Source organism: Sinohyriopsis cumingii, chromosome 6 (assembly GCF_028554795.1).
Source record: "Sinohyriopsis cumingii isolate HCF-2022 chromosome 6, ASM2855479v2, whole genome shotgun sequence".
Lineage (NCBI taxonomy): Eukaryota > Metazoa > Mollusca > Bivalvia > Unionida > Unionidae > Sinohyriopsis > Sinohyriopsis cumingii.
The window spans coordinates 37,023,498-37,036,231 of NC_142966.1; the positions used below are offsets into that span (position 1 = coordinate 37,023,498).

The 12,734-nt window shown below is 33.7% G+C and overlaps 1 protein-coding gene across 1 annotated transcript in view; it reads left to right on the top strand.

Moving 5' to 3' along the window:
• The window catches only part of LOC149796722 (tryptophan 2,3-dioxygenase-like), a 32,781-nt gene that overhangs the window by 2,661 nt on the left and 17,386 nt on the right, over positions 1 to 12,734 (top strand). The window contains exons 2-3 of the mRNA XM_089961368.1: positions 7,215 to 7,260; positions 12,210 to 12,317. Coding sequence (XP_089817494.1) covers positions 12,249 to 12,317 — 69 coding nt within the window. The 5' untranslated portion in view covers positions 7,215 to 7,260; positions 12,210 to 12,248. The remainder of the gene's footprint in view (positions 1 to 7,214; positions 7,261 to 12,209; positions 12,318 to 12,734) is intronic.

A 12,734-nucleotide genomic window follows, 5' to 3' on the forward strand; every position in this document is an offset into this window, starting at 1 on the left:
AATCAGTAGTATAGAATACCAATACATGTACGTAAGACAAGGCGTTGAAAATCCACCCATACTCTCCGCTTGTCTCGAATTACTATTGCGGGAGATATTAGACACCCCCCACCCCCCATCTCATCCTCCAGACAAATCAGGCATGCATCATATCATTGTTATAATTGTAAAGGAAATTATGCATGTTGGTAGACAGTATGCCTATACATTCTGGATAACAGGACTAACTTTCTATTCAGTTTTAAAAATAGAGTAGATGCGGTTTCCGTCATATATTTTATAGTACTTATTTCTGGTCATGATTCTGAGAAAATCTTGCTTATTTTAGAGAAAATGAAAGTAACAAAATAATAATCCGTATGGAATCCCATATTGTTTAAATCTGAGTATTACTAAACCTTTAGAGAAAACAGGAAAGATTTGATGATGGTGATGATGATGATGATGATGACGATGAACATTTGTTACATGTTTTTCATGTTTTGATTTTTTGGTTTTCTGAACGACAGAACATGTGTCTTAAACACCAGCCATTAATGATCTGATATGTTTGCTTGTTTCAAACTACAATAATATAAACAAGCAAATACAATCTCTCTCTCTCTCTCTTTCAGAATCAACTGGCCTTCTACAAAAATCAATTATTTAATTTACATCGGAATCTAGCCTTTTATATCGAATGATTGTATTTGATATATCAGCGGTTTAATTTAACATTTACTTTGCTTTACGATTTGCTTATAAATAGTGTTTTGTGAAACCTGCCTTATGAAACATTTTGAGGAAATGCGCTTCTTCTTTCTTTTCTTTTTTTTTTTTTTTATTTGATCGTGCATCAGCAATGTCTGAGGATTAAAGTCACGTGAAAAATAGATTATTTTCTATATAACAACCTGTGGTAATAACTGTAGGAAGTACATATCATTCTACAATTGGATGGCTTGATGGCAATACCAGGAAGTATTGATGCCATATCCAACAAGTTTTTTGGGTGGGTGGGTGAGTATTTTTGTTTCGTTTTTCCCGTGTGTGTGTGTGTGTGTGTGTGTGTGCCCTTCAACACATTTAGAAACGTTACAGGATACCATAGGCATAGCAATGAGACTTGTGTATCAAGCTATTGATTTTTGGTTCAAGCTAAAGAATTTTTATTTTTGTATTACAGTACAGTACGTGTAGGCTTACATGTGGTGACTGTCTGGGGCACTGTGTTAAAATTATCGGTAGGTTTAACATTCCTTGATACTTGAGGGGTCTATGGATGTCAATACTGACGGCACATGGTTACATTGTTACAAGTAGCGAACCTACAATAGGCCCACGTTGTTACATTTTTAAAGGTGAATGACCTCGAAATGAAGCTACATTCTTTGATATATATATATATATATATATATATATATATATATATATATATATATATATGTGTGTGTGTGTGTGTGTCTGTGTCTGTGTCTGTGTCTGTATGTGTGCAACAAAGATTTTATATAAAGCGTAACCAGTATCTCAGATGATGTTGGAGGTATCCGTAAATTTACGTATATTGACATGATGATACAAGGAGGCAGGGACAGGTTTTATGCACAAATGTAATGTCGTATTCACAGGCCAAGTATAAAAAGGTCATAAAATAATAAAATGCACAAGTTTGGTCAAATAGGTACATATTTTTGGAAGGCTATATTAAAATAAAGCATACGAATATTATCCACTTGACCAGAAAAGGCAATGGCAATTCATAGTAGAAGACGTTTATGCTCCCCAACCTCAAATTAATACCTGCATATTCCACGTCCGAAGTTCTTTTCTGACACCATGTGATGCTCACAGTGCAAACACAAGCCTTTTTCCTAGATGATAATTCTGCAAAACCGCACAATTGAATACAGTTGTCATCCAATCAGTTTTTGAGATATTCTAATTGCCTCGAACCCACGCGTCTACTGCTAGCTCTTCTGCTAAGCCGACTATTGGTATTTCACTATCAACATACTAAAGAATAACTATGGAAGGAGTACATACCTGCCATCGATTTCAAGAATGCCATCGATTTCAAGAACAACACAGGCCCGAAACACCTAGTTCACAAATATTTCCATAGCTTTATCTAGTAAACAATAATAGCTAAAAAAAAAAAGTCACACCATAGCCTTAAGTTAAGAAACTTGACAGGGGTCAGATTACGAAACTATCCCCCAACATAGCTCTCACCAAGAAATGTTATTCCACTAATCCACACACAATAGAATTTCTGAGCATTATAATGTGGTCAAAAAATAGGACTGGATTATATATAAGACACTGTTCTTTGCAATAGAATTGCATCCAAGGAAACAATTCTGTGAATTTTACTTTGCTTATTTGCATGATCTACAGACAAGAGATGCTGGACAAATTATCTAAGTCTGATTCTTGAATGAGTTTGTTTTGCTAGTTTAGTGGGTAATAATATGATACTTTTAGTTACGAAATGTACAGCTGAAGTCAGGCACAGCTTTCAATACCTGCAGATTACAAATGTTTTATCTTTATTTTTTCTTCATTTTCAATATGTTCTCCTTACATTGAAACACTAACTGGCAAAACCTTACTTTTGAATAACAAAGAAGACTTGCCTTTTCGTAAAGCAAATGTAGGAGAATTGTTAGTTTAATTTCCCAAGATATCAATCCAATCGGGGTAGGTATTATTTGACCACTGGCAGCTTCAATTCTTGTCTTGTAAAGCATACATTAAACTCTTTTCTGCTCTTGTTGTTGCTTTAAATTTATTTATTCTGTAAACATATATGCACAAACCTTTCTGTTTTATGGAGTGTGTGTGTGTCTGTCTGTCTGTGTTTGACGTAAATTATATCACCTCATTGTTTTGTCTTTTCACCCAGTGTCACTTTCTTCCCTGTGGAATGTATACTGTTTTTATCTAACTTATCAATTGAAACAAAGTTAGTGCTTGTACCGTATCTACACTTATATATATATATATATATATATATATATATATATATATATATACACTTGATCTTTCTTCTGCTATATAAACTTCCCGTTGTGAATCATATATTTATTTTTACGGTAGTTATTCATGTCCGATTCTAATTATGTGAAAACGATACAGTGTTGGCGAAAACGAAAGTACAAAGATGGTATAACTAGCATTAATAAGATGGTATAACTAATATTAATTCTAGAATTGTTCAAATAATACTAAAAATGTAGAGCACATTAGAACACGCTGATGACAACGATGATGATGGCTATTATTATTGCGATGATGATGATGATTATTATTATTATTATTATTATTATTATTATTATTATATCTACGTGAGTTTAGACGGGCAAGTTCGTACCTATTTGGGTTTAGCTATGAACCAACTAATATCTTAAATGAAATATAAGTTATATATATATATATATATATATATATATATATATATATATATATATATATATATATATATATATATCACAGATGCAGTACACAAAATATATTTGGAGTTGCGGTGTTGGCTCTGAAGCACAAAACACACATAAGCAATCTGTCTCTCAATATGTTAATATTAAGTTACGTTATTCCAGTCGAGTACTGAGTATCGTCAATAGTCTAAAAATAGGTTAGGATTATATGTAAGATATTGTTATTTGCAAGTGCTGTGAGTGAGGCTGGAGTATTTTATATTACCATTTGATGAGTCAAATTCCGGTAGAGGTTTTCAATAGATGCGTGTTACCAATGTTTAGCATTTAATTGTACATTATTGCATTCTCATTCTACATGTAACAAACAGGCTACGCATTATTTTCAACGGTACATGTAGAACATCTGCTATTTCGGTTTCGTCTGATTTAAATCTCATTAACCACATTTTTGTTGCTGTTGTTTGGTTTATAACTGAATTATCTTTTAACTAAATCAGTACCAGCTTCTAGAAACACAAATCAAAAAGCTGACAACAATGGGATCACGGTTCATCTTACCTGTGGAGTCCGTATCTATTATTGTCTTCAACTTATTCCCTTTCTCTCCGGTGTTGTCATTGTCTCAGCACACACATATATATATATATATATATATATATATATATATATATATATATATATATATATATATATATATATATATATATATATATATATATATATATGTATATATGTGTGTGTGTGTGTGTGTGTGTGTGTGTGTGTAAACAGCAGTATGTTATTACTAAACAGAATCAATAGGATGTACGAGCACTTTTAATCAGGCCACTTCTTCTGGGAAAATGCTCTACTTCTTAGGGAAAGGAAGAGTAGTGCATTGATTTACCTCGTTCTGAATCTCAAATTGTTTAACTCAGAACAATAAACGTTTGCGGCACAGGAGAAAAATGATGATGATTATGATTGTTATTATTATAATTATGAGTATGAATTATTATTATTATTATTATTATTATTAGAAACATAAATACTTATCTTCAACCTGTACGTAGAGTGACCGAGTGATTTAAAGCGCTCGCCTTTACCGATCACTGCCGTCTCATGTCCGCGTGAGTTCAAGTCTACGGCTCGGCCAGTGTTGGTATGTCAGAAAGCTGCCTGTAGCTTTCTATGGGTCGATGGTTCTTGCTGGGATTTTCCCTGGTTCTTCCTCCACGATTTATATTGACCGACATGTATAGCCTATATTGCGCTAAAAATTGCCATTAAACCCACAACAACAGAAAAAACAATAACTAAACTACGTGTTTTGTGTTCATGCAAATGCACGAGTTTGCCATTTGAATCACTAATTACCGTACATCAAATTGATGCACAATAAAAATAAAAACCTTATTTCGCTCTCTTTATATTTGCGACAAAATGTGTATTTCATGTCATTTACAGACTATCTCCTGCATTTACTTGTTTTGAGTCAACAATAATTCACACACACACACACACACACACACACACACACACACACATAATCTCTCTCTCTCTCTCTCTCTCTCTCAACCTGTGTGAATCGAGGTTTTTTTCTGGACCAATTATCCACTATCTATTGCAAACTCTTGAATTTGATTACCATCAACAAACTTCTGTTATCTGAATAAAACTGATATATTAGCGGTTCTTTTACTTTTTAGTTTGGTCGAAGCTTTGCTTATGAATAATGTTTTACGAAACTTGCCAAAACATTATTAGGGTTTACATATTTGCTTTATTATCATTAAAATTCGTGAATCGATTGACTGTACTTTTCCCTCAAAAAGACCAGAAGGGACAGCTAATCATGGGGATTGAAGGCATGAACGGGTGGCCGAGGACTCTAAAGGTAGCGGAAAAGACAAAACGTGCAGTTTCGTCGTAGGCAAGAGTGGTATGACACTTGCTATTTACGCTTGTATCAACAATATCCGTGGATAACAGCATCATGCGCAGATGTTTGATTTTTTCCGTAAAAGAACTCAGTGTTAATAATAAATGTGGTCACGATAGATCATTAAAATATATTATACGATTCGTGTATTATATTCTTGGCTCTGTCGTTTGCCAACCAAATGTAGTATCTAGGTTAGGATTTTGATTCCTAACCCAATTAGACTACGTATTCTGTCGTGGATTTTTCTGTGGACGATGTCTTTCATTCCATTTTCTGGACACCAACAATCTTGTGCTGATGTTCCGTGTCTGGCCACAACGTAAGTAATGGAAGATTTATACCCATTCGGGAACTATCACCAGCTAATATTCAGCAGTCAAAAAGGCAATTATTTTATTAAACTTTCTCTTGCCTGCTCCAGCAAAGACATGATCGTGTCATTACCTAATCCAAAAGGGACGGCTTAAAGGATCAGATTAATAGCCTAATTAATAGTCGCTGTATCATTTGGAGATAGCTTTAATACTTAGTCACTCGAATAAATAAATATTACCCATCTATAGTCAGGCGTTTCCCAATGTCTATTCTTTTTTTTCTTTCTGTTTTTTTGTTTTAAATGTATTCCGATTAGGTACGATGCAAGCTACCATAATCGATGATGCAAATCACACCTATTTCTATAGTCAATACTTTAAAAGATAATAAATGCAGCAAGAATTAGCTGGGATGATGCCCGGATTTTGCTTGTGAATATTTAACCCTAGAGAAAAGGTAACGTCATCAAATGGATGTTCAACCTGAAGAAACAATCATTTTACTTTATTCTGACACTTATCATGTCTACAGTATTAGTGCCTTTCCAGGAAAGGAGATGCCTGCAGGAAATGTGATGTCCGTCTCAATAGTAAATTGAGGACAAAAGATTGTGCTCTTTGGTTAAATGCCGTCTAACACCGGACTGAGAAAGGCGATGTAACCAAAGTCACTTCCGTCTAAAATAGAAAACCAATCCCAACTCATTGGGTGTTGGTAGCAAAGCAGATAACAGACTTTCCACATTGTTCCCAAAGTATACGATACAGGTGTGCATTCAGTCATAACTCTCTCTCTCTCTCTCTCTCTCTCTCTCTCTCTCTCTCTCATAGATATAGTTCTCAAGAAGAACATTTTTCACGTCTTCCAAACAGGTCTTAACAATTGTTTTGCATACCAACCCGTTAGGAACACCTTTTCACATATAGTGCGCATGATTTTCGCAAGACAGATAAATGTAGTTCTTGCAAATGTACAGAACATAAAACTGTAATAATTACTTTGAACTATGGTACATTAGACCATTACATATACCGCTAGGCATAGAGAGTCACGCCTTACTCTCCACTTGTGTCGAAATGCTCTTGTATTAGATATTAGAACCCGAACTCACCCACAAAGCCAAAAAAGGCATGCCCAGCATTTTTATACCGTATATGGAGTTCTTTATGTTACAAGACTTTGTACAATCTGCGCCCAAAATGCCACATAATATTGTCTCAATACCCGTTTTAAAAATGTTGTTGTTAATATTCAGTTATTTCACTGCCTTTACAAACAATATCCTAAAAACAAGTATATTTTAACATTCACCATTTAGACATTTCTGCGAATAGCTTGGCGCGCCCATTCGTCATGATACCTTATTTCATGTACAATACGATTTCTGAGAATTACATGTAGTCTAAAAATAGTTCTCGATCATATTTAAGGTACTATTGTTTGAAAAGAAAGTAGGGACTCTTGGAAATGTCGGTGTGTACACGTGACCGGAAGAAACGATTGAGAGTCCATGTAGATAACATTCTGAAACTCGTATTTCTTTCATTTGCAAGAGTAGGGAGTGAGGATAAAGTCACGAAGAGTTCGAACTAAAGTCAGGTAGAATTTTTCAATATCCGCATGCTATGAATATTTCATATTTTGTTTTTTAAATGTCCTTATTTTAATATTTTATTCCCAAAACAAAACTAGTAATTTGAGATAGGCTGTTTCTGGTAGAAAGGAGAAGACACTCGTTATCCTCTGTTACTATTAGTATAGTCTGTTATAAATCGTACCTGGTAAGCATTACTTGATCTTTTATAGCTTCCTTGTTACATGAAGAATCTCACATTAGATAATTTATCTTATTTTTGAAATTATATTTTAAAAAATATATAACGCAATATTATCTGGTTGTTTTTTATCGTTTAAGTGTGCTTGGTTTGTTTCTCATTGTTAGCTTAGTCTATATAAAAAATAAACTTGTATTATGTTACTTTGATACATGTTACGCTCAACAGCGACGGATGTTTTCCTCAAACAGGTGTACAGAAGTCGCATGCATCTCTATTCACAGCACTTTTCACACAGTGAGTCTTTTGTGTACAGTCTTGGAATGTTGGTAGTACTGTAATAAATTAGTATTAAAGTCAACCAATAGATGTACGGCAAGGCATTGAAAATCCACCCATACTTTCCGCTGGTCTCAAATTACTATTGCGTGAGATATTAGACCCCCACCCCATCTCATCCTCCAGACAAATAAGGCATGCATCATATCTTTGATATAATTGTATAGGAAAATATGCATGTTGGCAGACAGTAGGTCTATAAGTTCTGGATAACATGGGTTTCCATCATGTGTTTTATAGTACTTATTTCTGGTCATGATTCTGGGAAAATCTTGATTTTGTTATAGAAAAAGAAAGTAACAAACGTTAATAATCCGTATGGAATCCCATGCTGTTTAAGTCTGAGTATCAGTGAACCTTTAGAGAAAACAGGAAAGATTTCATGATGATGATGAACCTTTGTAATATTTGTGCTTCATGCTTTATTGTTTTGGTTTTCTGAACTATAGAACCTGTGTATTTAACACCAGCCATTGATGATTTGATTTGTGTGCTTGTTTCAAACCACAATAGTATAAACAAGCAAATAAAATCTCTCTCTCTCTCTCTCTCTCTCTCTCTCTCTCTCTCTCTCAGAATCAACTTGCCTTTTACTAATATCAATTATTTAATTTATATCGGATTCCAGCCTTTTATACTGGAATTAATTTCAAGAACTACACAAGTCTGATACACCTAGTTTACAAATAAATCCATACCTTTAATTAGTAAACAATAATAGCTGAAAAAGTCAGACCATAGCTTACGTTAAGAAATTTGACAGTGGCCATGTTTCGAAATTATCCCCTGCCACCTAAATAGCTTTGAATGGGTAAACCAGCTCGTAATCAAACTAAAATGGACTTGGCTAAAATTATCACTAAAAATTCTGCATCGACTTAGTGGAGACTGGGAATTATCTGGAAAAATGATCTAAACTTGTGCCTAGACTAAAAGTAGTATTAAAATTCTGAAACTATGCCGGACTTAAGTGGAGGAAAGATATTATCAAAAACATTAGATTACATGGTTTAGGCTCTAAATAGTAGTACAATTACGAAACTATCACAGACTTTAGCAGAAACTGAAAATGTTCCTGAAGAAACCCCACAAATTTGCCTAAACTAAAAGTAATACTAAAATTATGACATTGTCTCGGGGGGTCGGGGGGTTGGCGGAGACTCAAAAAAATCGGGAATATTTTAAAACTTTGCGTGTTTAAAAAGTGCTGCTAAAATTATAAAACAATCACGGACTTCAATGGAGCCTAAAGATTTCAATGGAGTCTAAACATAATTACACATTTTTTAAAAGACAATTCGAAACACTCTAACAGTTTTACAAATTGTGAAAAACATATATAAGACTTTTACATTTTCAAGCACTTTTGAATGACCAACACCCACATCATGGAAATATAGACACTTAATATACATCCACACTTATTCAACAGCAAAACTAGTTGGAAAATACACCCACTGTCATCAACGCGTCATTGTGAATGACCAACACAAACACATACACACCTACTAATTAACAAAAGGGTAGAATTATACACACACTTTATACACACAAACATGCTTTTATACTATCACACAATGGCTTGCATGTAAAAGAAAGTGGATGGAAGAAGGAAGTTAAAACCTTTATAAACAAAACTAAATCTCTGCGTACCCTTTTCCGTATAACTTTCTTACCACCCCCTTATAAACAGAAATACCACCCCTACCATGTTTATAATCTGTAGAACCGTAGCAGCAAATTGAAAAGGGAGAAAATGGAAGAAATATAATGCATCGAATGATTTAAGGGCGTATGAGTTCTTACGCACATACACTAGCATAGCCTTTTGCACACACAAATCATGATGGAGAGAACAAACACGCACTTAAGGACAGGTGTTATCTTGCCTATAGAGTAGAAGTGTGTTAAACCATATCTGACACGGACATTAATGTTGAATGGAGCCAAGTGCGGTTTATAGTTTGTAATATTGTTTCGTTTTGATCGGCCTATATTTAATTCTCTCACCGAAAGGTTAACTATTCTCACTCGATAAACATTTGCAGGAAGTTTTTAGGCAAAAGAACAGTATCAAGTGAGGCAGATTTGGTTCTTTAGTTAGTTAGAAATTTACTGTGTTTGCTTTTGCCACACTACATTATAACACACCCTGATGCATTGCTGCTAGATAAAGATTTTATAATGTGTGTTACAAAACAGCAAAATATTCAATGTCGGTTTGGTTCACTTCTTCACAGATGTGTTGGCTTTTTATTTTTGCTCAAGATTTAATAGGCTGAGTGAAATTTTGTTTATGCTATGATGACGAGACAGTTACGTTTTCCACATTGTCAAACTATGTTTTAATTTTCGTGAAGCTTGGGTTTCTTGTTCTGAAAGGTTTTAACATATTCTGTTTGAGTTTGAAAACTGCTAAATTATTGTACATTGAAGTTGTGAGTATGTCTGTACTTGGTAATAAAATATCTCGATTGTCTGCAAACGTGTGCATGAGTATCTTCTCTAACTAAAGAAAACAATCAATATATAGAAACATTTACGTTTGTTTTGTATGTCCTCGTGAATACGAATCACAATGAAATTTCAGAACACATCACAAAAGTGCATAATGTCTTCATCCTAAACTGTCGTTTTATATTTCTTCACTGTAACGGGTTCGTCTGATTTTTATGTTTATCTTCCTTTCAGTTTTCTTTGCTGGAACGTATTCTTCTTTTGTTTCTGATACTTTTCTTTCTAAAATTTCCAGTTATCTCTTTACTCACTTTCTTGGAACACTCTATGGACCAATGGACCATTTAACTGACAATGATAAGAACACTCTATGGATCAATTGACCATTTAACTGACAATGATAAGAACACTCTATGGACCAATGGACCATTTAACTGACAATGATAAGAACACTCTATGGACCAATTGACCATTTAATTAACAATGATAAGAGCTAATTTTGCGTTGGTCACTCTTTTCTCCTTTCTAAGAGATACCATTTCTTTCAAGTTATGGACAGCTTTTCAAAATCAGAATGGCCATGCAAAAGCACAGGCAAAAGCATTAATATGTCACAACCAATGCATATCATCGGTAGGTGAAATATCGCATTATAATTTGGTTTTCACATACCGAAATGTCGTTTTTATTTGTTATGAAATGGTTGCAAAGAAAGTTTCATTGTGTGCGTCGCTGCATCATTTTCATTCTTTCAATTTAATGGAAAGTGTTATAACTAACACATGCTCACTAAACTTTGCTCATTTTATAATGACTTAAATCAGATGGGAGAGTCTGACTAATTAGGTCATTGTGGCTTTATGTTCATTTGTAAGCAGTAACCACTAAAGTTTCGAACAATCCTTTCAGATAATTATTTTCAAATTCCATCTTCTTCTAATGTTTCAGTAGTTAAAAATCTAAATAAAATTGTTGGGGTACATACTATGATTTTGTTTTCGTTTGTTCCGTTCTTTTTCCATGCTTTTATATCGACACACATTACTGTCAGTAAACGTATTAAAAGTTGAATTGATCCCGTGGAAAAAATGAACACCTGATATTTCCCATTTGGGTGGTTTTCTTTGCTAGTGTTGCGATGCAAAACATATATACATATTTTCTGCATATAATTAAAGGTTACTGTTGTGTGGTATCTCTTGTGAACATGACGTTTTACGATGTGTCCAACGAGCATGCGCATAGTCTATGTCAAATCATCCAGCCCATCTGAGATTTTAGAAATTACAGATACAATACCGTTTTTATTATACACGTATAAACTTACATAAATTCGTCATTCCTGACAGATACGATACCCTGTTTATTACACATGTATAAGCCAATTTAAAATCGTCATTAGTTACAGATGCAATACCTGTTTTTATACGTGTATAAGCTAATTAATTCTAGTCCTTAACTACAAACGCAAATTCATGTTTGTTATATATCTATAAACGAACGTAAGATTGCAATTAGTTACACACTTACAAAAACTGCTTCACCGCCATAAGTCCAATATTCCGATCATTTTCGTAACTCAGCTTAATTGATCATATCATTCTGGTGCACATAAATATGTACATGGCGAGATAAAATATGTTAAAAGTAGTTGGATGACTTCGATGTGAAACCTAAACATCGACGGAATGAAATCGTTTATATCATGATTGTTTAGCATAATCGTCATCATTAATATGACGATCTTTTAAAATCATATTGGTGTATAGCCTTGAGCTCTGATGATTGCCACACGGCACCGAAGGAAATAGCAAGAACTTGTATCAGAAAGTTTTTAATTTGGGGAAAAACACAGATTATGATAATAGACATGTATAGGTGGCGGCGGCGAAAGGAGATGATTAAGATAAAAAAAACAATTGCTGTTTGTTTTCTTCAAGACTGAGTCGTTCATTCTGTTTATATTTTTATTTGAAGAGTTTTAGACCATTTGCCTGGAACACTTGATCCAAGAGAATGGCAGAAGTTGACGATACCAACGAAAGGAAAGAACGCACTCCAATGACATACGATGGATATCTAAAGGTATATATATATATATATATATATATATATATATATATATATATATATATATATATATATATATATATATATATATATATATATATATATATATATATGTGTGTGTGTGTGTGTGTGTGTGTGTGTGTGTTCGCTCTGGTGATGCCATCTGTCGACAAATATTGGAATGCTAGAGTAAGGGTCTTTCTAATAATGTAGGCATTTGGTATATGTACAATGATAATAATAATAATAATAATAATAATAATAATAATAATAATAGCAATGGTAATAATAATAAACTTTCTTTTACGAGGATAACGCATTTGGTCATGACTGATCCATCTACCATGTGGTCACATTTTGTAATTGACAATGTTGAAAACAACAATTTATAAGATCATGCACATAATCATTCTTACATATTTATCATGAATG